The sequence below is a fragment of the Phyllostomus discolor genome, chromosome X, assembly GCF_004126475.2.
Source record: "Phyllostomus discolor isolate MPI-MPIP mPhyDis1 chromosome X, mPhyDis1.pri.v3, whole genome shotgun sequence".
Taxonomy (NCBI): domain Eukaryota; kingdom Metazoa; phylum Chordata; class Mammalia; order Chiroptera; family Phyllostomidae; genus Phyllostomus; species Phyllostomus discolor.
Window position 1 is genome coordinate 28,387,594 of NC_050198.1, and position 26,357 is coordinate 28,413,950.

At 37.3% G+C, this 26,357-nt stretch overlaps 1 protein-coding gene across 2 annotated transcripts in view; it reads right to left on the reverse strand.

The window, feature by feature from the left end:
* Positions 1–26,357, reverse strand: part of EFHC2 (EF-hand domain containing 2) — a 257,879-nt gene that overhangs the window by 135,650 nt on the left and 95,872 nt on the right. For both annotated transcript variants that reach the window (XM_036016315.1, XM_028523328.2), the window contains exons 4-7: positions 7,695–7,918; positions 3,899–4,147; positions 1,602–1,715; positions 1,112–1,250 (exon numbers count right to left, since the gene is read on the reverse strand). In XM_036016315.1, coding sequence (XP_035872208.1) covers positions 1,112–1,250; positions 1,602–1,715; positions 3,899–4,147; positions 7,695–7,918 — 726 coding nt within the window. The remainder of the gene's footprint in view (positions 1–1,111; positions 1,251–1,601; positions 1,716–3,898; positions 4,148–7,694; positions 7,919–26,357) is intronic.

Below are 26,357 nucleotides of genomic sequence, written 5' to 3' on the forward strand. Positions count from 1 at the left end.
TGAAAATTTTTTTATTACAACCCCTTGGTGCACTTAGTGTGCCTTCTCTCACAGTGTAAAGATTCCCAGGAGGCCAGGGATACTACACAATAGAAACACCAAGGCACATAGCAAGGCCTTGTCTTATTCTAGAGATGAACTACCTTATCTTTTAGAAAGTTACAGTTGCTTCTGGCTTCCACCTCATCCCTTGGGGAAGTGTATTCATACAACTACTCCCAGATTCAGAGAGTACAGGAATAAGCATCCCCATCCCAGCTCCAAACCTCAATATAAGACATTCACAACTCTCACCATCCCCACATAGCCTAGCACCAGGCAGGTACCTGGAGCCTATGTAGAGGGCCCAAGAAGGGTACAGAGCTAGCTGACAAGTTTAACAAATGAAAGATTTGTTTTTCTGGCTTCACATCAGATCCTCCACCTGTTTCTATGACTCTCATAACACTGTGTAACATGCTGTAGGTCTCTGCTCCCCTTCCAACCTAGAAACTCCTTACTCAACTCTGTAGCTGCAGCATCTACTAAAATGATGTGCACTTTATAGATGTTTAATAAATCACTGGTTTTCATTTTGAACTGAACTAACCTGAATGAAATTGAAATTTAGGAAGAGAGAAGCTAGAAACCTGGTTGGGCCTCCCCTAAAAAGGCAGAGCAAATTGGCACAAGAGAATTCCTCAGAGAACTTGAATAATTACATCCATTGTGATAAGCAAGAATTCAGTGAAAAGAAAAGCATTTAGATTTCCATTTATATTGTTTGACCAAAACATTTACTCATATTGTAGTAAGGTAGAGTGCGATAAGGGAAAACAGAAGCCTCTGGTATCAGGCAGACAAGTTCAAATCTTGGCTCACACTTTACTTGCCTTTGACAAGTTAGCCCCTCTTAAGCCTCAGTTTTTTTTACCCCTAAAATGGGGATAATGAACTTACCCTTCTAGAGTAGGAAGGAATAAGATGACAAATGCCTGGCAGATAGCAAATGCTCAATAAATGGTAGCTATTATGAGCTTAGCATTTGAAACTTGAAAGTAAAATCTTAACCAGGGAACAAAAGATTCTAAGTTTTCAGTATTAGTTTCTAATTGACAGACATATCACTTACCAATTCCATATTTAGTCTTATAGTAAGTCTTTGTAAATTCATCACAGTCACAAAGGAGCACTTTCCTTCCCCACACATTGATGGTGGTTCCCACAGACAGGTCACTATCCTTGTAAAACTCTTGTTCTAATTTTCCTAGCTAATAAAAACAAAGGAACATAATGTTGGCACCACAGACCCTGCAAAGACATAACCCTTCTCAAAGAAAAAACAAAATTAAAAAAACACCTCAGTTATATCATTCATAACCAAATTTTAAAAATCAACTCAGAATACAACTAATCAATATTAATACTTTAAAACATTCTTTTAGCAATGTAGTGCTACCCAACAGCAATGTAGTGCATATGTTTGCATATACAATTAAGACATTTACATATTTGTTGATTTCACTCACTGTCAGTCTCACAAGAGAATATGTAACTCATTCCATATTTCAAGTTCCAAGGATGTCATACTGAAAACAGTAATAAAACATAAGGTTCCTCACCTTGTATTTATCCAACATATAGCCACGCACTGGGCTCAGTGTAAAGCCAGTATACACATTGAGAACTATTCGATTTGTTACCTCGCCTGGTTGATAGACTCCAGGTGGGCCATACTGGAAGACAAAACCAAAGAAAAATATTGTAGATGACCTCTAAACTAAAAAATGGTCCTGCTGAGGGGCTCAAGTGGGAAATATGCATTGTATGATTCTTCTCCACCATCCACAGGAAGATAAGACACTTTATCCATCTCTTCCTGTGCTTCCTCATCCCCTGCAGCTGGTCTATATTCCACCCATCCATCAAGGCCCTCTTAAAGCCCCATCTTTTCCCATGAACTCACCCATCCTACTGGGCTATTCCAAATCCAAAGCTCCATAGCTTCTACCACAGGACTCAACCACTTTTTATGGTTCTCTAATTCCTTCATCAGCAGTCATTTTTTCTTTTCACTCAACTACAAGCCATGTCTTGCCTTCTTTACTCTGCTTAGCATCCTGCCTGATCCTGAACTCAGGAGGCCTTTGTTGGCTTAGAGGCAGTGTGATGAGGTGGCAAGAACAATAGAAAGTGGTCAGCCTCTAACAGAAACTGTGGCCTGGAGTGAGCTAGGCCACTCCTCAGCTCTACAGGCACTAGAGGTGGTCCAAGCAGTTGTGTGAGCTGCAGGAAATACCTTAACTAACTTACCAACTGACAGTGCTTAGTTTATCACATACGGATGAAAAATCTGAATCATCTCTGATACATGTGACATAAAATATTAGCTCAAACGTGTGAATTTATGATGTGTGGGTATGAGTAAGCCATGTAACATAGGAAAACAGTGCATTTGGACACAAACTTTCTCTTCACCACTTACTAGTTACAGGACCTGGGGCTAGGTATTTCTCTTCAGTTCCATGGAGCTTCAGTTTCATCTGACTACAATAGTACTTACTCCTTGCTCTCTCAAAAGATGTTGAGATTGCCAGGGAGACACCTACTGCTACTGTATCTCTCCCCAATGAGAATATAAGTTCCATTAAGTAAGACTTAATCCATTTTCTTTCTCATTGTAACCCCAGAGCTGACACACAGTTGACAATAAATATGTGTTAAATAAATGAATGAAGCAGCTGATGTCAAGGCACACTGCGAATGTCAGATCTGTCATTATTATTTTATATTCACTCTATTCTTCAAAGCCATTCAAAAAACAGGCTTCCTAGGTACCTCCTGACCATCTACTGTGCGTACCTCAGAGGTACCTCTGAGACAAGTCCTGCCTACCTTCACCACTACCACCATCACTAACCCTCCCAGCAACATTGCTGGCTGTGGACTCAGAGAATCTGGGAGAGCCTCCTAATGTAAACCACATAACCAGTGGCTGTTTGCATTAGAAATTAGTGGTACAGCAACCTCCTTAGTAGCATTAAGAGTTAAGTTGAAAAATATTTTATCCAAATAAGAAATAAAGCATAAGATAGAGCTGTGAAAAAGCCTTTATGTTTTCACATCTTTGTATGTTTTTAGAGGTCCTTAGACAGTGTTTTTTACTATGTTATCTCATTTTATCGTTTCAGTTACCTCAGGAGAGAAGCCTTGTTAACTACATTTTAAAGATAAGGAAATACACTCAGAAAGGTTAAGTGACTTGCTCAAGGTCACACAGTCATTATGTGAAGAGCCACAATTCTAACCCAGGCCTTCTGTCTGTACTCGTTATGTTAGCTGTCAAATAGCTATAAATATGTATAAAATAAGTCTGACAACTCTTTTTTTTAATAGCACAGTTGACTGTGCTATTAAATGCAAATGCTGTCACTATTGCTAGCCAGTGGCTAGTTGGTGACAGGTAGCTACTTTCAGAAGAATCACTCGTGTGTGTGTGTGTGTGTGTGTGTGTGTACATTCACAACCCAGAGAAACAGCATGGGATCTCATCAGTAGGCTACAAAGATGAGAGACCAGTGTCCCACCTAAGACCATAAGCAATTCTTTTACTAAAGAGTCATTTACCTTCTTAAGACTGATTGTGAACTTAATATTGAATTGGTAATTTCTTTTGCATTTGACTTTTTCCCTTTACTTGCCTTAAGCCCAGAATATCCCAACTCCAATTTGTTATATCCTCTGTATTACTTTCCAAAATTCATATTAATAGAGGGCACAAAATAGAAGTTTTCTAAACACTTGCACTAATATATGGCAACTGGCATCACATAGTCATAACACATGACATTCCAGTGAGTGACTACAGTCTTTAAGCCAACAAGCAAACTTGAAAAGTGGTTCTGTGTCCACTGCTTACCTTGGGCAGTTTTCCCCTCCGGAGGAACCATGACACAGGAGTACGACCTGAGTTGCGTGGCAGCAATTCTTTGATTTCAATGGTATCGTCACTCAGAAAGTAGTTCAAGATGAGTTGTCTACAGTCCCCAAACAATGATGAGTCATCCCACAGGCAGAAGAAACGCAAAACCTTCCTATCATACTCAAGGAACTGTTTCAAGGTGTCGAAGGATTCATAGGGCCGTAAGGGCTGCATGCATTCTAGCACCTGAAAATGAAGAAAAGGTTCATAATAGTTGCAGTTAGGGAATAAGCACTTCTGGGCTGTAAGCAATCAAAGAACATAAATATATCTTTTCCATAGACTATTCTGTGATATGTATTTTTTAAATTTCAACTAACAATATAAATATATAACCAGTTTTATCATGTATATGATATGATATATGATATATATATACATTCATGTATATATGATATATATCATATATATCATATGTGTGTGTATATATATATATAAAACCAGTACATGTAACCAGTTTTAACCTTAAAAAAACAAATACAATCAAGTATTAGGAAGCTTTCATATTAAACATTTTAATGCTCTAAAATGTTTCTGTAATGTTTTTAAAACTTATTTTTCTCAAAGACTTAAAATTCTTGTTTAAGTAAAGACAAAACTAATGTATAGTGACAGAAATTAGAACAGCAATTGCCTCTTGGTAGGTGACTGACTGCAAAGGGAACAAGAGAATTTTCTAGAGTGATGGAAATATTCTTTCCTATTTTCATGTTAGTTACTGAATTGTATACATTTGTCAAAACTTGTTGATTTTCATGCTTAAAGATCTGCACATCAATGTTAATTACATCTCAACAAAAAATTATCTTTTCAATGAAAATTCATATCTGTATGCACTTCTTATTCATCCAAAGATTTTTGTGAAAGTAAAAGGGAAGAAATATATTCATGGCTTTATTTTGCTCAAAAGCTTTAGATATTAGTCCTGGCTGGTGTGGCTCAGTGGATTGAGTGCTCACCTGAAAACCAAAGGGTTGCTGGTTCAATTCCCAGTCAGGGCACATGCCTGGGTTGCAGGCCAGGCCCCCAGTGTGGGGTGTGCATGAGGCAACCACACATTGATGTTTCTCTCCCTCTCTTTCTCCTTCTCTTTCCCACTAAGTATAAATAAATAAATAAATAAATAAAATATTTTTGAAAAATAAGCTATAGATATTAATGATCTGAAAAGCCATGGAAACAGAAGCAGAGCAAATGGAGAACATCCCAACTGGCACAAAACTACTGCCTGGGCTCTGTCCCCCAACTGAGGAACCACTAGCACTGCAGTCTTCTTGGTGCAACTCCTCTATTTGCATGTCTCCAGCCCTGTCTTGGAACAAAAGTTCCCCATTCTATCTGATGTATCTAAATAGGAGTGTTATATAAGAAAGTGCTCAATGGCACGGAAGATGTAGTCCTACATTGGCTTATGTAATCTGATGTTCAAATTCTCAAAATTTTGTACCTATCCAGAGCAGTCTAGGAGCAGACTTAACCCAAGAAAGAAGAGAGACATGATGGCCTTCCACAGGTTCTTCAGTCTTATCCTTGATATTTAAATAAAATTATGGGACCTCTATTTTCATTGACTGAAAAATGTTACTTCAGCACTATAAGGCCTCTAAGAATAAGCCAGGTGGTAAAAGGCAAATACCATATGATCTCACCTTTAACAGGAACCTAAACAACAAAACAAAGAAACAAGCAAAATATAACCAAAGACATTGAAATAGAGACCAGACCAAGAGTGTTCAGAGAGGAGAGGTGAGGGAATTTCAGGTGAATTTCAGGGGAAAAGGGGAAGGGTTTATAGGAACAAATATAAAGGACACAGGGATAAAAAACTAGGAGTGGGTGGAAATGGGAGGGAGAAGAGGAGGGCTGAGTAGGTGGGCTGGGATGGGAGTAAATGATAGAAAATTGAACTGCAACAACAATTAAAATAAAATTTAAAAAAAGAAATGTATTATTGATTACATGCCATTAGGGCTCTTTTCAGTTTAAGTTAAATTATTTAATTTTAACTTTACATTTCAATGCAGCAAACACTGGGGAAGTAAAACCACTAAAGTCAGCATAAAAGCCTCTTATTAAACTCTTAATTTTCCACATATTTCTATATTTATTGAAGAGTTTCTCCCTGAGGAAATAAATGCTAAAATGATTCTCCCACTCTGAAAGAAAACTACTTAAAACATTTCTTGGATGTTCCTGGTATTTATTCTCAATTCCTGACACAAAATATATTTTTCTTTATAAACCTATGAAATTGCACAGTACTCTATGCACTTCATATAATGCATCATCATTCACAATGACTACCATATAATACCAACTGCTAGTGAATGAGTGCAGTCATATGCAAAGGGTGTTAATTTATATGGATCCATTTCTTTTAGGTTCTTTCCGCTGGTTCTAAAGACTTTGTATTTATTTAGACTCTTTCATCTAGGGCATTTAGAAAAAATAAAAACAAACCCAAACTAGAAATCTCCTTGTACACCAATACACACAGGCATAATGCCACAAGGATTTCACCTTAGATACTCCAGGATCAACAATATATATTTCTCAGGAGGATTATATGCTTGTAACATAAAAGAATAATTCTGCAGGGGTTAGAAGGCAAGAACAGATGAAGGTAGCTTTTAACGAGAAATCAAAGCAGAATTAAAGGAGAATTTCATTCTAAATTTTATATTCTCTTTCTGAAAGGAAGTGAATTACAAATTTTAGAAACAATAAAAATGAGATTAAACTAATCTATAAGGATAGAAATGAGAACAGTGGTTAACCCTGGGTGGGGAGAGGGACTGATTGAAAAAGGCATGAGGGAACCTCCTGGGAAGGTAGAAATGTTCTATACCTTGACTTGGGTGTGGACTACATGGTTATATGTATTTATTAAGACTCGTCTGAATGTATACTTAATTTCTGTGAATTTTACTGTGTATAACCATACTTCAATAAAAAGAAAAAAGGAAAACAAATGACAATAATGAAAATTAGGGTAAGAAGCAAGAAATTTGAGCTCAAGTCCCAGCAAGAAAACTGCCTAGGTATGTGACTCTCCACATGACACTTGCCCTTTTAGATGTTCAGATTTTTTTATAAAACATAAAATTTGGGCTATGGGATTACTATAAAGAAACTTTAGAAATAAAACAATGATACAACTAACACTTATTATTTCCTCCTTATACTAATTGGGGTCAGAACGTCCTTCCATAATGGGAGAACATAGGAATCATGGTCCTCCTCCCTCCTCCAGAACATCTCTGTACCTGATGCCACTATAAGGGGAGCTGGGATTCCCAAGGAAGAAGGAAAAAGGTAAAAGGTGTACCCAAGACTTGGTTCAGTAAATCAGTAGTACAGAAGCAAATATTTTCCCAGAGTTAGGCAACTAAAATGGGGAAAGATAAGCCAGGTAAGTGTGGGTGGAAACACTGTCAGTGACCACAAAGCCAATTGTGGGCTTTTAGAAATTGCCCCATGTATGTGACTCACTGAAGACTCCTACTGCCTGGAAGGGAGTCTCTACATGGAAAGAAGTGTGGGCAGAGGCAGCAGGTGAGACTTTCTTGCACTGAGGTCAACACCCAGCCTTCCTTCCATCCTACAGGAAAAGATAATCCTAGCTACTACAGCCCCAAAAGTTCTTTAACATCAGATGTACCAATACCCTCTACTGACTCTCTGAAGAGATTGATTCTCAAGACAAGAACTCATAGACATATCAACTTCTTACCTCTCTCCGAGTCTTCGTGTAAGGATCTTCTGGACACTGGCTTGGGGGGTTTAATTTGACTCCTATGTTCTTCAAAAAGTTTTTTGTGAATGCATCACAGTCATAAATCTTGAATGTCCGGCCATAAAAGACAATGTCTATGCTGATATTGAAAGAATACACAGTATAAAACTGATCATCATCAGGAGGTGGGAGAGGAATCCGATGTCGCCGAATAATAGTCCCTGTGGCATGAAATAAAATATAATTTTTCATCATGCAGCTAACAAGGAAGAGGTCACAGCACATCTCAGTAACAGCCCCGAATGCTTTCCCACAACAGTGATTTGGGCAAAGGGCTGGTTCTTACAGGTAATGTTAGTATGTTCAAACCCTGAGGAAGCCAGAGGGAGCTAAAACTTCTGAGGTCCAGAGTTATTTGATCGGTCTTACATGTTATTAGAGTTGCCTAAGTGGTACTAGGGAGGTACTTTAATAAGCCACAAAGACTAGGTAGGATGGCAGAGGGGGATACAGAATGACTTAATGCACCAAAAATTCCTATCATACCTTTTCCAAGAACAAGCATGGTCATTTTCACCTACTACCACTCAATATGAACGCACTAAAAAAAAAGGCACTAAGAGTTCACCATGGCAACAAGTTGTGATGAGGTCTTTTCTTTCCCAGCTTCTGGGTATCCCTTCAGGTCTTCTGTTCTAAGCTATCTGAGGGGGAGGGTGTGGGAGGTTTCTCATATGACACTGTGGAGGAAGAAAGGCACAACAATTTTGACAGTGTGAGCACCAACTGCCTTAAACAGCAGTTACTGGAAGAAATCCACATGAACTGAACAGGAGAGCAGTGTGTGACTCCCACACTGGGTGTAGGGTTCATATCCTCACAACTTGAGGGTCTGCACCTGTGTGTCCTGGCATTCAAGGCTGAAGCCACTGAGGTTGATGTGACACCAGCAATGTGATTAATGCCCAGGCAGATCTTGTGACATGTAAAAACTCTTACAGAAAAGATTCCTTTGTTTTTCTAATTAAGCATTTGGTATTATAAATAGGCAGGTTTTGAGATAAGGTGTTCTGTCTTTATGATCAAATCAAATGGAGTGTAATGTGTGCATATACTGTAATGCTAAAGTATATTTGGTTTTGATATACAACCAAATTCAGGTTTTCTGCTTCAAATTGCAAAGGTCTCTTTTAATTATGCTTCTCTTTCATCCCTTTAGAAGAGCTTAAGAAATGGTGACATTTTGTAAAAATGATACCCCTCCTATATACTTTTACAATATTCAATGTTAATACTTCAGATTAAATCTTTGAAACATTTGCAGTGTTTTTAAGATGACCCCAACCCCACCCATAGGCTCCACAAGAATTAGATCCATCTATGTGTTGCTATGGCTTCCTATACTTTCTTCTGTGGCAAATACAACCACACTATTTTAATTGCTTAGGTAGTTCTTGGTCTGGTACTTTCTATAAGCATAGTGAGAACAGGTTCTATATTGCCTGAGGCAGTAGGGTATAACAGCAAGTACTTTAAAGGAATCCTGCATAAATTCAAAACTTCCCAGCTCTTATACCAATGCTTGTATCAGATAAAATAGACTTTAAAATAAAGGCTATAATAAGAGAAAAAGAAGGACATTATATATAAGGATCAATCCAACAAGAGGATATAACCCTTCTAAACATTTATGCACCCAACATAGGGATGCCTAAATATATACCATATTTTGCCATGTATAATGCATACTTTTGCCCAAAATTTTTTAGGGAAAAATAAGGATGTGCATTATACATGGGAAGTACTAATTTCATATCTATATAACTATTTTAATTCTTTTATTTGTGCTTATGCATTAAAAGTGTAACTCTAGAAAGCAATGATGATATCCATAAGCAAAATAATACCCTGGAATATGATTATCTGTTTTGTTTCTAAAAATAAATCAATATATAAATAGATAGATAGACAGGTAATAAAATTTTTAAAAAATTTTTCTGAAATTTTGAGCCAAAAACGTGGGTATGCAGTACATACAGCAAAATATGGTAAAACAAAATCTTGATGGACATAACAGAGAGATAAACACTTAATAGTCAGAGTAAGAGACTTTAACACCCCATAGACATCAATGGATAGATCTTCCAGACAGAAAGTTAAGAAGGAGCCTTAAATGATACAATAAACCAGAAGGATTTAACTGATATTTACAGAGCATTTCACCCCAAAGCAGCATAATATACACTATTTTCAAGCACACATGGAACATTTTCTACAATAGACCACATGTGAGGCCACAAAACAAGACACAACAAATTTAAAAAGACTGAAATTATATCATGTATCTTCTCTGACCACAATGTTATGAAACTAGAAATCAATTACAAGGAAAAACATTTAAAAAATTCTGGCCAAGATGAAGGTGTAGATAGATAAGCTCTGCCTCCTCACACAACCAAAAGAAGGAAGCAACAAATTTAAAAACAAAAAACAACCAGAACTGCCAGAAAATCAAACTCTATGGAAGTCTGACAACCAAGCAGTTAAAGAAGAAACATTCACCCGGACTGGTAAGAGGGGTGGAGATGGGCAGCCAGAGTGGAAAGGACACATAGCAAGGTGATAGCTGGGAGACCAGGCAGTCCCACATTTGTGTGCAGATAAACTGGGAGGAACAAGTGCAGGGCGAGAAATACTGTACACCCCAGGGTTCAAACATGGGGGAAAATAAAGACTCAAAAACTCTAGCTATAGTAACCTGTGGGAATTCTGGCAGTACTGCCAGTCTGTTGAAATTGAAGTGAGAATCAAACAAGCAGCATTGTTCCCTCTCTGACCTCTCCCCGACATAAAGCACCACAACGCAATGAAGTGGGTTGCCCCACCCAGTGAATATCCAAGGTTCTGCCACTTACAAGGTAACTGGTGCACCAAGACAAAGAAATATGGCCTAAATGAAAGAACAGATCAAAACCCCAGAAAAAGAACTAAGTGACAAGGAGAGAGACTATCAAATGCAGAGTTCAACAATGGTAATCAGGATGCTCACAGAAATGATACAGTATGGTCACAAAACAGAGGAAAAAGTGAAGGCTATGAAAAGTGAAATAAAGAAAAATACACAGGGAACCAACAATGAAGGGAAGGAAACCAGGACTCAAATCAAAGATTTGGAGCAGAAGGAAGAAATAAACACTCAACCAAAACAGAATGAAGAAAGAATTTTTTAAAAATGAGGAGAGGCTTAGGAACCTTTGGGACAACTTTAAATGTTCCAGCATCTGAATCATACAGGTGCCAGAAGGAGAAGAGGGAGAACAAGAAATTGAAAACTTATCTGAACAAATAATGAAGGAAAATTTTCCCAATCTGGTGAAGGAAATAGACTTCTAGGAAGCTCAGAGAGTCCCAAAGAAGTTGGACCCAAGGAAGCACACACCAAGGCACATCATAATTACCCAAGATTAAAGAGAAAGAGAATCTTAAAAGCAGCAAGAGAAAAGGAGAGTTACCTATAAAGAAGTTCCCATAAGACTATCAGCTGATTTCTCAAAAGAGACCTTTCAGGCAAGAAGGGGTTGGAAAGAAGTATGCAAAGTCATGAAGGACAAGGACCTACATCCAAGATGACTCTATCCAGCAAAGCTATCATTCAGAATGGAAGGGCAGATAAAGTGCTTCCCAGATAAGATCAAGTTGAAGGAGTTCATCATCACCAAGCCCTTATTATATGAAATATTAAAGGGACTTATGTAAGAAAAAGAAGAAGATCAAAACTATTAAGAGTAAAATGACAACAAACTCCCAACTATCAACAACTGAACAACAACAACAACAACAACAAAAAACAAGCAAAGCAAACAACTAGAACAGGAAAAGAATTACAGAAATGGAAATCACATGGAAGGTTATCAGTGGAGAGGGGGAAGGGGGAGAGAATGGGGGAAAGGTACAGGGAATAGAGGGCATAAATGGTAGGTACAAAATAGACAGGGGGCAGTTAAAAATAGTATAGGAAATGGGGAAGCCAAAGGACTAGTATGTATGTCCCATGGACATGAACTAAGTGTGGGTGGGGGCAGATGCTGGAGGAAAAGAGGGTATCAGGTGGAGGGGAATAAAGGGGAGAAAAGAGAATGGGACAACTGTAATAGCATAATCAATAAAATATACTTTAAAAAAAACAGAAAAGCACAGAAACACATGGAGGCTAAATAACCTGTTATGTGATTAATAAGGTAATGATGAGGTCAAGGAAGAAATCAAAGGATACCTTGGGAAAATTGAAAAGTAAAACACAACAACACAAAATCTATGGGACACAGCAAAAGCAGTCCTAACAGGGAAATTCATAGGAATACAGGCCTATGTCAAGAAAGAAAGAAAAATCTCAAATAAACAATCTAACCTTACACCTAAAGGAACTAGAAAAAAAAAACAGATAAAGTTCAAAGTGAGTAGAAGAAAGGAAATAAAAAAGGTCAGAGCAGAAATAAAATAGTTTAAAAAATTCAAAAGATCATTGAAACAAAGAGCTGTTTTTTGAAAAGATAAACAATATTGGTAAACCTTTAACCAAACTCATCGAAAAAACCACAAGAGGACACAAATAAATAAAATAAAAAATTAAAGAGGAGACATAACAGCTGGCACCAGAGAAATACAAAGGATCACAAAGGAATACTATGAACAGCTATATGCTAACAAATTGGACAATCTGGATAAAATTCCTGGAAACATACAACACACAATGAATCAAGAAGAAATGGAAAATCTGAACAGACCAATTACAACCAAAGAAATCGAAGCAGTAATCAAAAATCTCCCAAGAAACAAGTCCTGTACTAGATGGCTTCACAGGTAAATTTTACCAAACACTCAAGGAAAAACTAACACCTATTTTTCCCAAACTATTGCATAAAATTCAACAGGATTGAAGAACTCCAAGCTCCTTTTACAAGGCCAGCATTATCCTAACTCCAAAACCAGATAAAGAAAATCGTAAACTAATATCCCTGATAAACACTGATGCAAAAGTCTGCAACAAAATATGAGCAAACTGAATTTAGCAATACATTAAAAAGATCACACACCTTGATCAAGAAGGATTCATTCCTGGGATGCAAGTATGTTCAACATCAGCACATCAATTGACATGATATGCTACATAAACAAAATGAAGGATAATAATCATATAATCACATCAGTAGATACGGAAAAAGCATTTGACAAAATCTAGCACCTATTTATGATAAAAATTTTCAGCAAAGTAGGAGTAGAGGAAATATACCTCAAAATAATAAATGCCCTATATGATAAACCCACAGCTAACATCATACTCAATAGAGAAAAACTAAAAGCATTTCCCTTAAGATCAGGAACAAGACAGGGATGTCCACTTTCAGCACTTTTATTCAACATAGTACTGGAAATCCTAACCACAGAAATCTGACTAGAAGAAAAATTAAAATATATCCAAATTGGGAATAAAAAAGTAAAGCTGTCATTATTTGCAGATGATATGATATTATATAGAGAGAACCCTAAAGATATCACCAAAAAACTAGTAAAACTGACAAATGAATTCAGTACAGTAGGAGAATATAAATATTCAAAAATTGGTTGCATTTTATACAATAATGAATTATCAGAAAGAAAAACTGAGAAAACAATCCTAGTTACAACTGTATCAATAAAATAAAATAAAATACCTAGGAATAAATTTAACCAAAGAGTTAAAAGACCTGTACTTGGAAAACTGTAAGACACTAAAAAAAGAAACTGAAGAAGATACAAATAAGTGGAAGCATATACCATGCTCATGGAGAGAGAGAAGTAACATCACTAAAATGTCCATACTGGCCAAAAAAAATCTACAAATTCAATACAATTTGTATCAAAACACCAATGATGTATTGCACAGAACTAGAAGAAATAATTCTAAAATTTATATGGAACCACAAAAGACCCCCAATAGCCATGAAGGAAAGAAAAAAAAACAAAATTGGAGGTTCATGCTACCTGATACCAAAATATACTACAAGGATATAGTAAAGCAGTATGGTACTGGCATAAAAAGACATTTAGATCAAAGGAACAAAACAGAGAGCCCAGAAATAAATCCATACCTATGTGGTCAATTAATATATGACAAAGGAAGCAAGAACATACAATGGAATAAAGACAGTCTATTCAATAAGTGGAACTGGGAAAATTAGACAGATATATGCAGAAAAATGAAACTAGAACATCTTTTTACACCATATAAAGAATAAACTCATCCCCTCACAGAGGGAAGGGTTTTCAGGAACAACTATAAAGGACACATGGACAAAACCAAGGGGTGGGGGAGTGGAAGCAAAGGAAGGAGGTGGTTTGGCTGGGGTGGGTGGAGAGTGGTAGGGGTAAATGCAGATGACTCTAATTGAACAACAGTAAAATAATTTTAAAAAATAAAATAAATAAAAATAATTACTAAAAAAAGAATAAACTCAAAATGGATGGATTATACTACTTTTATTTATTTATTTATCTATTTATTTTAGAGAGAGAAGGGAGGGAGAAAGGGAAAGAGAGAGAGAAACGTCAATGTGCGGTTGCTGTGGGCTGTGGCCTGCAACCCAGGCATGTGCCCTAACTGGGAGTCGAACCTGCGATGCTTTGGTTCACAGCCTGAGCTCAATCCACTGAGCTACGCCAGCCAGGGCTGGATTATAATACTTTTAAATGTAAGACTTGAAGCCATAAAACTCCTGAAAGAAAACACTGGCAGTAAAATCTCTGACTTTTCTCTAAGAAATATTTTTTCTGACATACCTTCTCAAGCCAAGCAAACAAAAAATAAATAAACAAACAAATGGGACTATATCAAACTAAGGAAACCATCAACAAAACAAAAAGATGACCTAATAAATGGAAGAAGCTATTAGTCAATGAGACATCTGACAAGGGGTTAATGTTCAAAATTTATAGGGAAATTATACAACTCAACACCCAAAAAACAGACAATCCCATTAAAAAAGGGGCAGAGGACCTGAACAGACACATAGATGGCCAGTAGACATATGAAAAGATGCTCGATGTCACTAATCATTAGAGGGATACAAATTAAAACCACAATGAGGTATCAGCTCACATCTATCAAAATGGCTATTATTGATCAATCAGGAAACAAGTGTTGGAGAGAATGTGAAGGAATGGGAACACTAGTGCACAGTTTGTGGGAAAGCGAACTGGTGCAGCCCCTGTGGAAAACAGTAGGGAGGTTCCTTAAAAATTGAAAAAGGAACTGCTTTATGACCCAGCAATTCTGCTACTTGGTTTTGTATATATCTGAAGCAACTCAAAGTACTAATTTGAAAGAATATATGCACCCCTACATTCACTGGAGCATTATTTACAATAGCCAAGATATGGAAGCAACCCAAATGCCCATCAATAGATGAGTGGATAAAAATACGTTGGTACATATATACAATGGAATATTGCTTGCCCATAAAAAGGAATGAAATCTTACCATATGCAATGGCAATATATGGACCTACAAGGGATTATGCTAACTGAAATAAGTCACATAGAGAAAGACATATACCATATGATTTCACTTACATGTGGGATCTAAAGAACAAAATAAATGAACAAAACAGAAACAGACTCATAGATACAAAGAACAGACTGATCATTGCCAGAGGGGAGGGGTGTTGGGGACTGTATGAAAAAGATGAAGTGATTAATAAGTATAAATTGTTAGTCACAAAAACTCACAGGGATGTAAAGTAAAGCACTGTGAATATAGTCAGTAATATTTAATAACTATGTACAGTGCTAGGTTGGTATTTGAAATATAGGGAGGATCACTTTTTAAAGTATATGATTGTCTAATCACTATGTTGTACACCTGAAACCAATACAAAATAATAATGAATGTAAACTATAATTGCAAAACAAAATAAAATTATTCCCAAGCTTTTGGCATTCAACAACTACATAACCTTGGGCAAGTTAATGAACCTCTTGAAACCTCAGTTTTCTTAACTCTAAGACTGCTATACAAATTATTTCATACCTCTTGTGGTTGCTGCCAGGGTTGAGTACAATGTATGTAAAGCACTAAGCATTGGTTTATAATAAGCATTCAGTGGAAGTTAGCTGCTCCTGTTGCTATTGTTCTGTTCACTTACTCACTGTACTATCTTTAACACTTTACACAATGCCTTGAACACAAGACATTCAAAAATATGTGTTGAAAAAATTATTCTGCCATCATGGAAAAAAAAACAAGGCAATAAGACCCCAAAGCAGAGTGCTCACAAAACCCCATACTCTTGGCTTAAAAAATTAAGCTAATAAGCTGCAATATGGTAGGTGCCATACCTACCATACACCATGTACACCATGATTTACAACACCTAGAAACATGAATGACTTTATGCTGCTTTGAAACTTTGTGGAATCTTCTTTCCTCTACCCTCCTCTTATCTCTCCTTCTTCCTCTATAGCTCCTGTCCACCTCCTCCCATCCATACCCACAAAGTGAGCATTATCAGGGGCTTCATAGTTTAGCCAGTGTTCTGGGCCAAAGGTTCTGTATCTCATCCCATCTCTTACTTCCAACTCTATAATGCCCATTCACTTTTCCTCTTGAGAATATGGAACCTGGATCCCCAAGTATACCCCAAATGGTGGTTAGCTACTGGAGATAAACAGATTCTCTTCCTGAGTGTGTATACTAACAGCACATCATGCCATCCAACATACCCAAACACTGCTGAAACCAGTTGTTAGGAACTGTTTACAATTTGAGATTTTATACTACTTGCAAGCTAACAAGTTAGCCTCCCACAGGTTCATGGATGCCGGCAGAAGACACAAGATGCTTGGTTAGAAATAAAGGGCAGTTTATTACTAACAGCAATACCAGTAGCCAAAATATCAGCATTTTTGGCACCAGCTTTCTGAGCCTCAATTCCCACATGTGGCACAGGGTCCAGGTAACTCCTGCACACAGAGTGGGTTACGTTACAGGAGAGGAACCCTGAGATTAGGGAACCCAAATCTTTTCATGGACAACAAGCATTCCTTCATTTTGTCTCAGAATGAAACATTACTTTTGTCAGACTGGACAGTAAGCATGTCTGCCCTTTGTTCTAGAAAGAGACACTGCCTCTATTTTCCAAGGCTATGAGAAAATCTATAATTTGTTCCAGAGGGAGAAACTATCTTTGTCTTCCAAAGCTGTTTGCTATACAAACATCCTTGAAGAGACTGTCCAGCACAAAGACCAGTCAGTTGGTGCTTCAGCTTGCAAGATCTACAGAAATGCAAGATACCCATGGAAAATTGTCTCTCAACATTTTTTTTACTAACTTAGGCCTCAAAATCTACTCTAAAAGTAAAGAGAAAAAGACAAACAGAGCAAACTGAGGTTCTAATGGCTCAAGAAAAAAATTGGCTTATGTTACTTCTGTATGGAAGTGCTTCAGTATAAAGACATCAAGTGATCATCTTTGTATTTTATACAGCACTGAGAATGGCATCTTTTCCCAAAGTCTAGAAATACTTTTTAATTAGTCATTACAATTCATGAGGGAACATTTAATGAATATCTTAATGTGCTAGGTACTGTGTTGAGCTCTGATCCATTATTCTACTAATCATCTTTTCACTGTGTTGAAGGGAAATTTACTAAAATCATTTTTATCTTTTTTTCTTTATGGCAATTTTTAATTACTTGGTACATTAAATTAAAATAATAAAACTATAAAATTAGAAATGGCCTAGAATATTTTTAATGGTACTTCATAAAAGATGATATAATTTTACTGCAAAAAATTACATTTCAATTAGCCTTTAATTCATGCTACTGAAACCAGTATGCAAATTAATCATTCAAGATTAGACATTTAAAACAAATTGCATATTTACTCTTCTATAAAAGCATGTGCATTTCAGGTATTTTCAAGAACCATCATATATCTCCTTAAAAACACATTGTGACAGTTTTTCAAAATAGGTAAGATTTATTCAGTAGCCAAGAGATTCTCCAGAAATTCCATCTATCTTACATTTGTACTTCATTATAAAAATTAAAATAAGCAAGTTAGTGCTGATTTCTGTTCAGTAAGATTGTGGATAGGAATCCTATATTTTTCTAGGTGAGAAGAACTGCCCCAAACACTGAGCTTTCAAATCATCATCATCATCATCATCATCATCACAGCCCTAGGCTATACTTTCATATACATTTACTTATTTAATCTTCAATAATCCCATGAGCCAGATAATGCATAAAATATAAATATTCACTTTATGGATAAGAAAACCAAAGCTCAGAGTAGTTAAGTGACATACCCAAAGGTCATACCCTAACAAATGACAGAAAAAGATCTTGAATTTGATTTTCAAGTTCAAACTAAATACCATTATTTTTCACAGTTTGTACTGAACTATATCCCATGGTACTGTAGACAAATTAATTAAGTGAAGGAGGGGAGGAAATGTTATAAGAAAAACAGGACAAAAACAAAAAGAACAACTGCCAGCCACCATGAAAAGGAAAGAGAGATTATGGAGCTGTTCTTCTTTTAGAAGTCTGCATATCCCAGACCCTATACTCTTTCTTATCTTAGTTCCCTCACTTCTCCCATTAGATGGTTCTCAAAAGTTCTCTGTGGTAACAAAAAAAGAGTCCTGGCCATGCATGGGTTGGGAAGAAAAGGCAGGTCTAACATCAAATAAAAAAATTTTAATAACAAGAAATCCAAAGTCACAAAATTCCACATTAATCAGAAAACTAATGTGAGCTATTTGAAATGTGTAGTTTTACATGAGAGCTTTCAATAACATATTTGTGAGATCTCTCAACTGTGTCCTTTGGGGACTGAAATTTCTATTTATTGGTAATTTGTGTGTTTATAGTCTTCCAGGATAAATGACAGAAACTCTACCAGCAGAAATTTTTGGTGGAATATCAAAGAAATGGGCAGGGTGCCATGTCTTTGGCATATGTTGAAGAACACTCAAGATTATCAAGGTATAAAATAAAATAATGCTACAAAATGGAAAAACAACAACAAAAGCACTATATTTGCCCTTTAAATCTTTAGCTGTTTAACTGCTTAACTGCTCTATAAAGACAAGTTGAGCAGATGTCCAGGCATCAGATGACGGCTTTTAAGTTCTTCCTTATCTTGACATTTTAAATCCCTCTCCCAATTTTGAAAGGCCCTGCTATCTGATTATACTCTGCAAGGTTTAACTTTCTAACATTTCCCTGTGGTTTAGATGAAAATGATGATAGATCCCTTTATTTTTAATGCGTTTTCATTTCATTCATTTGGGGCTTGCTTTAGATCTTTGTTCATACCACTAAATTTAGTTTTTAGGAATTCACATTCCAGAATTAAGGATGTTGAGTACATTTTAATAACACTGTAGACTTAGGGCACATCCAAGATGAAGGGCAGGTATTTTTTAGTGAATAAATACACAATGGGAATTGTCACTTGCCATCATGTCTACTAAGTTTGAATCCTAAAAATATTATGACCCTTTGAACGCTGCTCAGAGCTGGGAACTTTAGAAAGTATCTCCCTCAAAGGCTCTGGTCTGAGGCTGGAACAGGTGCAGCTATACAGCTAAGAAGAGGCACCGAGCTCCCTCTCCTCCTGCAGGTTCTGCAGGTACCCTCCCCCAATGGAAGATGGTCTTGATCTGTTTTCCCAAGTCCTGGTGGTTCTGACCTGCTGAACTGGCTCCTGCAGTGGGTGCACTTGGGTACATCCAACCTGAATGGGTGGCATGCTCCTTCTGGGGGAGCTAGAGTTGGAGGCTGAGTGATATGGCTTGTCTCCTCATACAACCACATCAAAATTACAATTAAAATATAGAACAATGATCACTAAGAACTGTCAAAAATTGAGTTGAATAAAAGTCCTATAACTACAGAATTAAAGAAGAAACCATTCTGAGACTGGTAGGAGGGTCAGAGATGAGAAACAGGCTGTCCCACTTCTATGTGTGGTGGATAAAAATGGGAGGGACATCTCAGTAGCAAGGAGTCCAAGCCTTAAACCAGGATTCCCAACCCTGTGTACCAGTGCTGGAAAGATAAGTCTCCATAACTTCTGGTTCTAGAAATGAGCATGGAATGAGGTTGGGACAGACAGAAACTCCTGGAGGCCCAGGCAGCTCCTGTTCAAGGGCCCATGCACAGACTTACTTGGACTTACTCCCTCTGAGCTCCAGTGTAACTAAAAGTTATCAGAGTGACATGAGGAAGAACTGAATCCAGCATCAGGGTGAGAGCCGGGGGGTAGCTTTCTCCAAGACAGAAGTACTGACAGAGGCCATAGTTCCTTCAATGAGCCTTCCCCCCCATAGAACTGGCAGGCAGGTGCCATATCTGAGACTCCATCAACCTGGCTCACACTGTTTACTCCATCCTGGTGATTCCCTGAGGCACAATCCCACCAAACTTTCAGGCCCATCCAAGCTGCTTCCAGTGCCTTTTCCATATAAATGGCTTGTCTTGGCCCATGTTTCTGATTTTCTTAAATTATCTCAAACAAGCAGCATATGGCTTCAGTAAGCCTGGTACCTCTCACTAAGTTGCCCCAGGCCTGACACCAGCAGTATCTGGCCTTGGTTCACAGCTTGGCCTCACCTGGGCACTTCCAAACACAGCACAAGTAGCAGCCATCTGCAGATCGCTGTGTAGCTTATACTGTGCAACCCCAGACAGAACACAGGCAGTGGCTGACCTTGGACATGTCAACAGCAATTAGGGTCAAGTACAACAGGAAGGTGTACACAGTGGGTGCCTTATGAGTACTCAGCTTGGGTAACAGGGGAGGCTGTGTGACTGAACCCTACAGGACACACACTACATTAGGCCACTCTAAGAAGCCTGAGAGACATAACACCTCGACCTAATACATAGAAACAAACACTGGGAGGCTGCCAAAATGAAGAGACAAAGAAACATGGCCCAAAGGAAAGAACATACAAAGCCCCAGAAAAAGAAATAAATAAAATGGAAACAAGCAAACTACTAGATGCAGACTTCAAAACACTAGTTACAAAGATGCTCAATGAACTTGTGAGAAACTAACCCCATAGAAAAGATAAAATTAAGAATCTTTTCAGAAATTAGAGAATCAGTCAGAAATTAAGAATACCTTAATTGAAATAAAGAACAATTTATAAGGAATCAACAGTAGAGTGGATGAAGACAAGAATCAAAATAGCAATTTGGAATATAAGGAACAAAATAATAATCAATCAGAACAGCAATAAGAAAAAAGAATCCAAAATAAATGAGGATAGTGTAAGAAACTCTGAGACAACTTTGAGTGTACCAACATTCACATCATGGGGCACCAGAAGGACAGCAGAGAGAGCAAGAAATTGGAAACCTATTTGAAAAAATAATGACAGAAAATTTCCCTAATATGGTGAAGGAAACAGACATACAAGTCCAGGAAGTGTGGAGCGTCCCAAACAAGATGAATTCAAAGAGGCCGACACCAAGACACATAATTAAAATGCCAAAGGTTAAATACAAAAAGAGAATCTTAAAAGCAGCAAGAGAGAAGCAGTTAGTTATCTATGAAAGCTTCCACAAAACTGTTGGCTGATTTCTCAAGAGAAACTTTGGGGGCTGGAAGGGATTGGCAAGTAAAACAAGGACCTACAACCAAGATTGTTCTACCTAGCAAAGCTATCACTTAGTATTGAAGGACAGATAAAGAACTTCCCATTCAAGAAAAACTAAAGGAGTTCATCACCACCAAACCAGTATTATATGAAATGTTAGAGTCTTCTTTAAGAAGAAGATCAAAAATACAAACAACAAAATGGCAATAAATACATATCAACAATTGAATCTAAAAGACAATATAAACAAACATGAAGAACAGAAACAGAATCATAGATACAGAAAAGGTTTTGATGCTTGCCAGATGGCAAGAGGTAATGAAGATAGGTGAAAAAGGTGAAGAGGTTAAGAAGTACACATTGGTATTGTAGTTACACAATAGTCATGGGGATATAAAGTACAGCATAGGGAACAGAGTAGCCAAAGAGCATACATGCATGACCCATGGACATCAACAATGGTATAGGATTGCCTGAGTGAGTGGAGGTTAGATTGGAGGGGGGCAAAGAGGTGAAATTGGGACAACTAACAGTATAAACAATAAAATATAAAAAAGAATAAAATACACAGAGTAGCTGAATAGATGAGAATACATGACCTATATATATGCTGTTTACAAGAGACTCACCTCAGAACAAAGGATGCACATAGACTGAAAATAAGGGATGTAAAAAATATTCCGTTCAAGTGGAAATGAAAAAAAAAGGCTAGGGTGGCAATACTTATATTAGACAAAATACACTTCAAAACAAAAGCTATTACAAGAGACAAAGAAGAACATTACATAATACTAAAGGGATCGATTCAACAAGAGGATAACATATATGTAAACATATGTAAACATATATGCACCAAACATAGGAGCACCTAAATATATAGAGAAAATCTTAGTGGACATTAAGGGAGAGATCGACAGTAATACAGTTATAGTAGGGGATTTTAACACCCCATTAATATCAATGGATAAATATTGCAGACAAAAAATCAACAAGGCAACAGTGACCTTAAACAACACACTAAATCACATAAATTTAATTTATATTTACAGAACATTTCATCCCAAAGCAGCAGAATATACCCTCTTTTCAAGTACACATGGAACATTCTCCAAGACCACATGCTAGGACCTAAAATAAACCTTAATAAATTCAAGAAGACTGAAATTATATCAAGCATCTTCTCTGACCACAGTGGCTTGAAAATAGAAATCAATCATAATTTTAAAAAAACTCAAAAACACTCAAGCACATGGAAGCTAAATAACATTTTATTAAACAATGAATGGGTTAACAATGAGATCAAAGAAGAAATAAAAAGTTACTTGGTGACAAATGAAAATGGACACACAATGACCCAAAATCTACAGGACAGAGCAAAGCAAGTCCTGAGAGAAAAATCGACAGCATTACAGGTCTACCTAAAGAAGAAAGAAAAATATCATATACTTAAAAGAACTAGAAAAGGGACAATGAAGCCTACAGTAACTAGAAGGAAGGAAATTATGAAGATTAAAAGGGAAATAAATGACACAGAGACTAAAAACATAATACAAAACTATATGTCAAATTATTAAATAAGCTGGGTAAAATGGATAAATTTCTGGAAACATGCAATTTTCAAAAACTGAATCACAAAAAAAATGAGAAAAACTGAATAGACCAATTACAATTAATAAAATTGAAGCAGTAATCAAAAAACTCTCAACAAACAAAAGTCCTGGACCAGATTGCTTGACAGGTGAATTTTACCAAACATTCAAGAGAGAACCAACACCTATGCTCCTCAAACTATTGAAAAATATTCAAGAGGAAGGAAGACTCCAAGCTTATTTTACGAGGCCAACATTATCGTAATTCTAAAAGCAAATACAGGCACTACAAAAAAAGAAAATTAGTCCAATATCCCTGATGAACATAGATGGTAAAATCCTCAACAAAGTATTAATAAACCATTAAATACATTAAAAACATCATACATTGTAATCAAGTGAGATTTATCCTAGTGATGCAAAGTTGGTACAATATTTGCAAATCAATAAATGTGATACATCACATAAACAAAATGAAGGATAAAAATCACATGATCATATCAATACATGCAGAAAAAGAATTTGATAAAATATGTCACCTATTCATGATAAAAGCTCTTATCACAGTGGGAATAGATGGATCATACCTCAACATAATAAAAGCCATTTATGGCAAACCCACAACCAACACCACACTCAATGGGCAAAATCTAAAAGTATTTCCCTTGAGAACAGGAACAAGACAGGGATGCCTGCTTTCACCACTCTTTTTTAACATAGTACAAGAAGTACTAGTCACTGCAATAAAAAAAAGAAGAAGAAATAAAAGGCACCCAAATTGGAAAGGAAGAGGCAAAATTGTAATTATTCACAGATGATATGATACTGTGTATAGAAAACTCTAAAGACTCCACCAAAAAACTAAAACTGATAAATGGGGAATTCCAGTCTAGATGGAGGCATAGGTAGAAACGCTTTGCTTCCTCGCACACCCTAAAGAAGAATAACAACCAATTTAAAAACAAAAAACCCAGAACTGCCAGAAAATCAAACTGCATGAAAGTCCAACCACCAAGGAGTTAAAGAAGAAACATTCATCCAGATTGGTAGGAGGAGCAGAGACAAGCAGCCAGGGCAGAGAGGACATGCTGCAAGAGGGCAGTGGACTGGGTTGGGTGAGACAATGGCTGGTGGATGGGATTTCCCAAATTCACATGCCCATAAGCCAGGAGGAACAACTGGGGAGCAAAACAAACCACACAATCCAGAGTTCCAGTGTGGGGAAACAAAGCCTCAAAAACTTTGGTTATAAAAATTGGTGGGGGTTGTGGCAATGGGAGAAATTCCCAGTCTCATAGGAGAGTCTGCTGGAGAGACCTACAGGGTCCTAGAGCATACACAAGCCCATCCACCTGGTAATCAGCATTTGAAAGGGCACAATTCACTTGTGGGAAGGGAAGTGACAGAAAGTGGGGCAAGAGCCAAGCAAGTGCCATTGTTCCCTCTCTGACCCCTCCTGCACATAAAGTGCCACAATGAAGTGAATACCTAAGGCTCCACCCCTTACAAGATAACAGGTGTGCTAAAACAAAGAAATATGGCCAAAATAAAGAAGAGATAAAAGCTCCAGAAAAAGAGGTGACAAGGAAAGAGACAATCTATCAGATGCAGGGTTCAAAACACAGGTAATCAGGATGCTCACAGAAATGACTGAGTTCAGTCACAAACCGAAGGAAGAAATGAAGGCTATACAAAGTGAAATAAAGAAAAATATACAGGGAATCAACAGTGAAGGGAAGGAAACTGGGACCCAAATCAAAGATTTAGAACAAAAGGAAGAAATAAACATTAAACTGGAACAGAATGAAGAAAGAAGAATTCAAAAAAAAATGAAGAGAGGCTTAGGAACCTCTGGGACAACTTTAAACTTTCCAACATCCAAATCATAGGTGTACCAGCAGGAGAAGAGGAAGAGCAAGAAATTGAAAACCTATTTGAAAAAATAATGAAGGAAAACTTCCCCAATCTGGCAAAGGAAATAGCCATGCAAGTCCAGGCAACTCAGAGAGTCCCAAAGAAATAGGATTCAAGAAGAAACACACCAAGACACATCATAATTATATTATCCAAGATTAAAGATAAGGAGAGAATCTTAAAAGCAGCAACAGAAAAGGAGAGAGTTACTGGTACCTAGTAGTGCCCATATGACTATCAACTGATTTCTCAAATGAAACCTTGCAAGCAAGAAGGGCTTGGAAAGAAGTATTCAAAATCATGAAAGACAAGGACCTACATTCAAGATGACTCTATCCAGCAAAGCTATCATTGATAATGGACAGGCAGATAAAGTGCTTCCCAGATAAGGTCAAGTTAAAGGAGTCCATCATTATATGAAATGTTAAAGGGACTTATCTAAGAAAAAGAAGATGATTGAAACTATGAAAAGTAAAATTACAACAAACTTACAACTATCAACAACTGAACCTAAAAAACAAAAACTAAAACTAAGCAAACAACTAGAACAGGAACAGAATCACAGAAATGGAGATCACAATGAAGGTTATAGTGGGGATGGGGAGGGGTACAATGGGGGGAAAAGGTACACAGAATAAGGATAATTGGTAGGTACAAAATAGACAGGGGGAGGTTAAGAATAGTAAAGGAAATGGAGAAGACAAAGAACTTACATGTACAACCCATGGACATGAACTAAGGGGGAGGGGGAATGCTGGAGAGTGGAGAAGTGAGGGCAGCAGGGGACAATGGGGAGAAAAATTGGGACAGCTGTATAGGGAACCATTTCACGTGGCATGGGAATATAGCTCACTTACCACTTGGAAAGGCCAGTGGGAAGTGAATGGCACAAAGGAGCTATGCCCACGGATAGGTTTTCCCATGGAGAATCAAGGCCTGCATTGTACATAGGCTGCTATGAGACTTGCTTTCACTAAAACTCTCTCACCCTGAATTGAGGCATCAAGTGCTTGCTGTAACATCATCAGATCTGTTGTAAACCTCCCAAGTATGGAGTGTAATGGGTTCAACCACTTTTCCCCTTGGTCTGCAACATCCTTCTCTTTGAAGTAATTAGCAACGTTCTTTCGTTTGTTATCTATAAAAGGTCATCACCCACAGCGAACCTGTGCATAGTAAATGAAGGCCATCCTCCATGTAATGTACCCAGAAAAGCAATAAAAGCCTGTCTAGGCAGGATCCGAGGCCTTCTCTCTCTCTCAGAGAGTGGCTATGCCATCCCTTTTTCTCCACAGGACTTCTGTAGTCTGAGTGTATTTGTTCATAGCAGCCACAACACACATGGATCCTGCCGGCCAGGACCCACATTACAACTGTAATAGCATAATCAATAAAACACACTTAAGAAAAACTGATAAACGGCACTGGCTGGCATGACTCAGTGGATTGAGCGCTGGCTTGCAAACCAAAGGGTCACAGGTTCAATTTCCAGTCCGGGCAT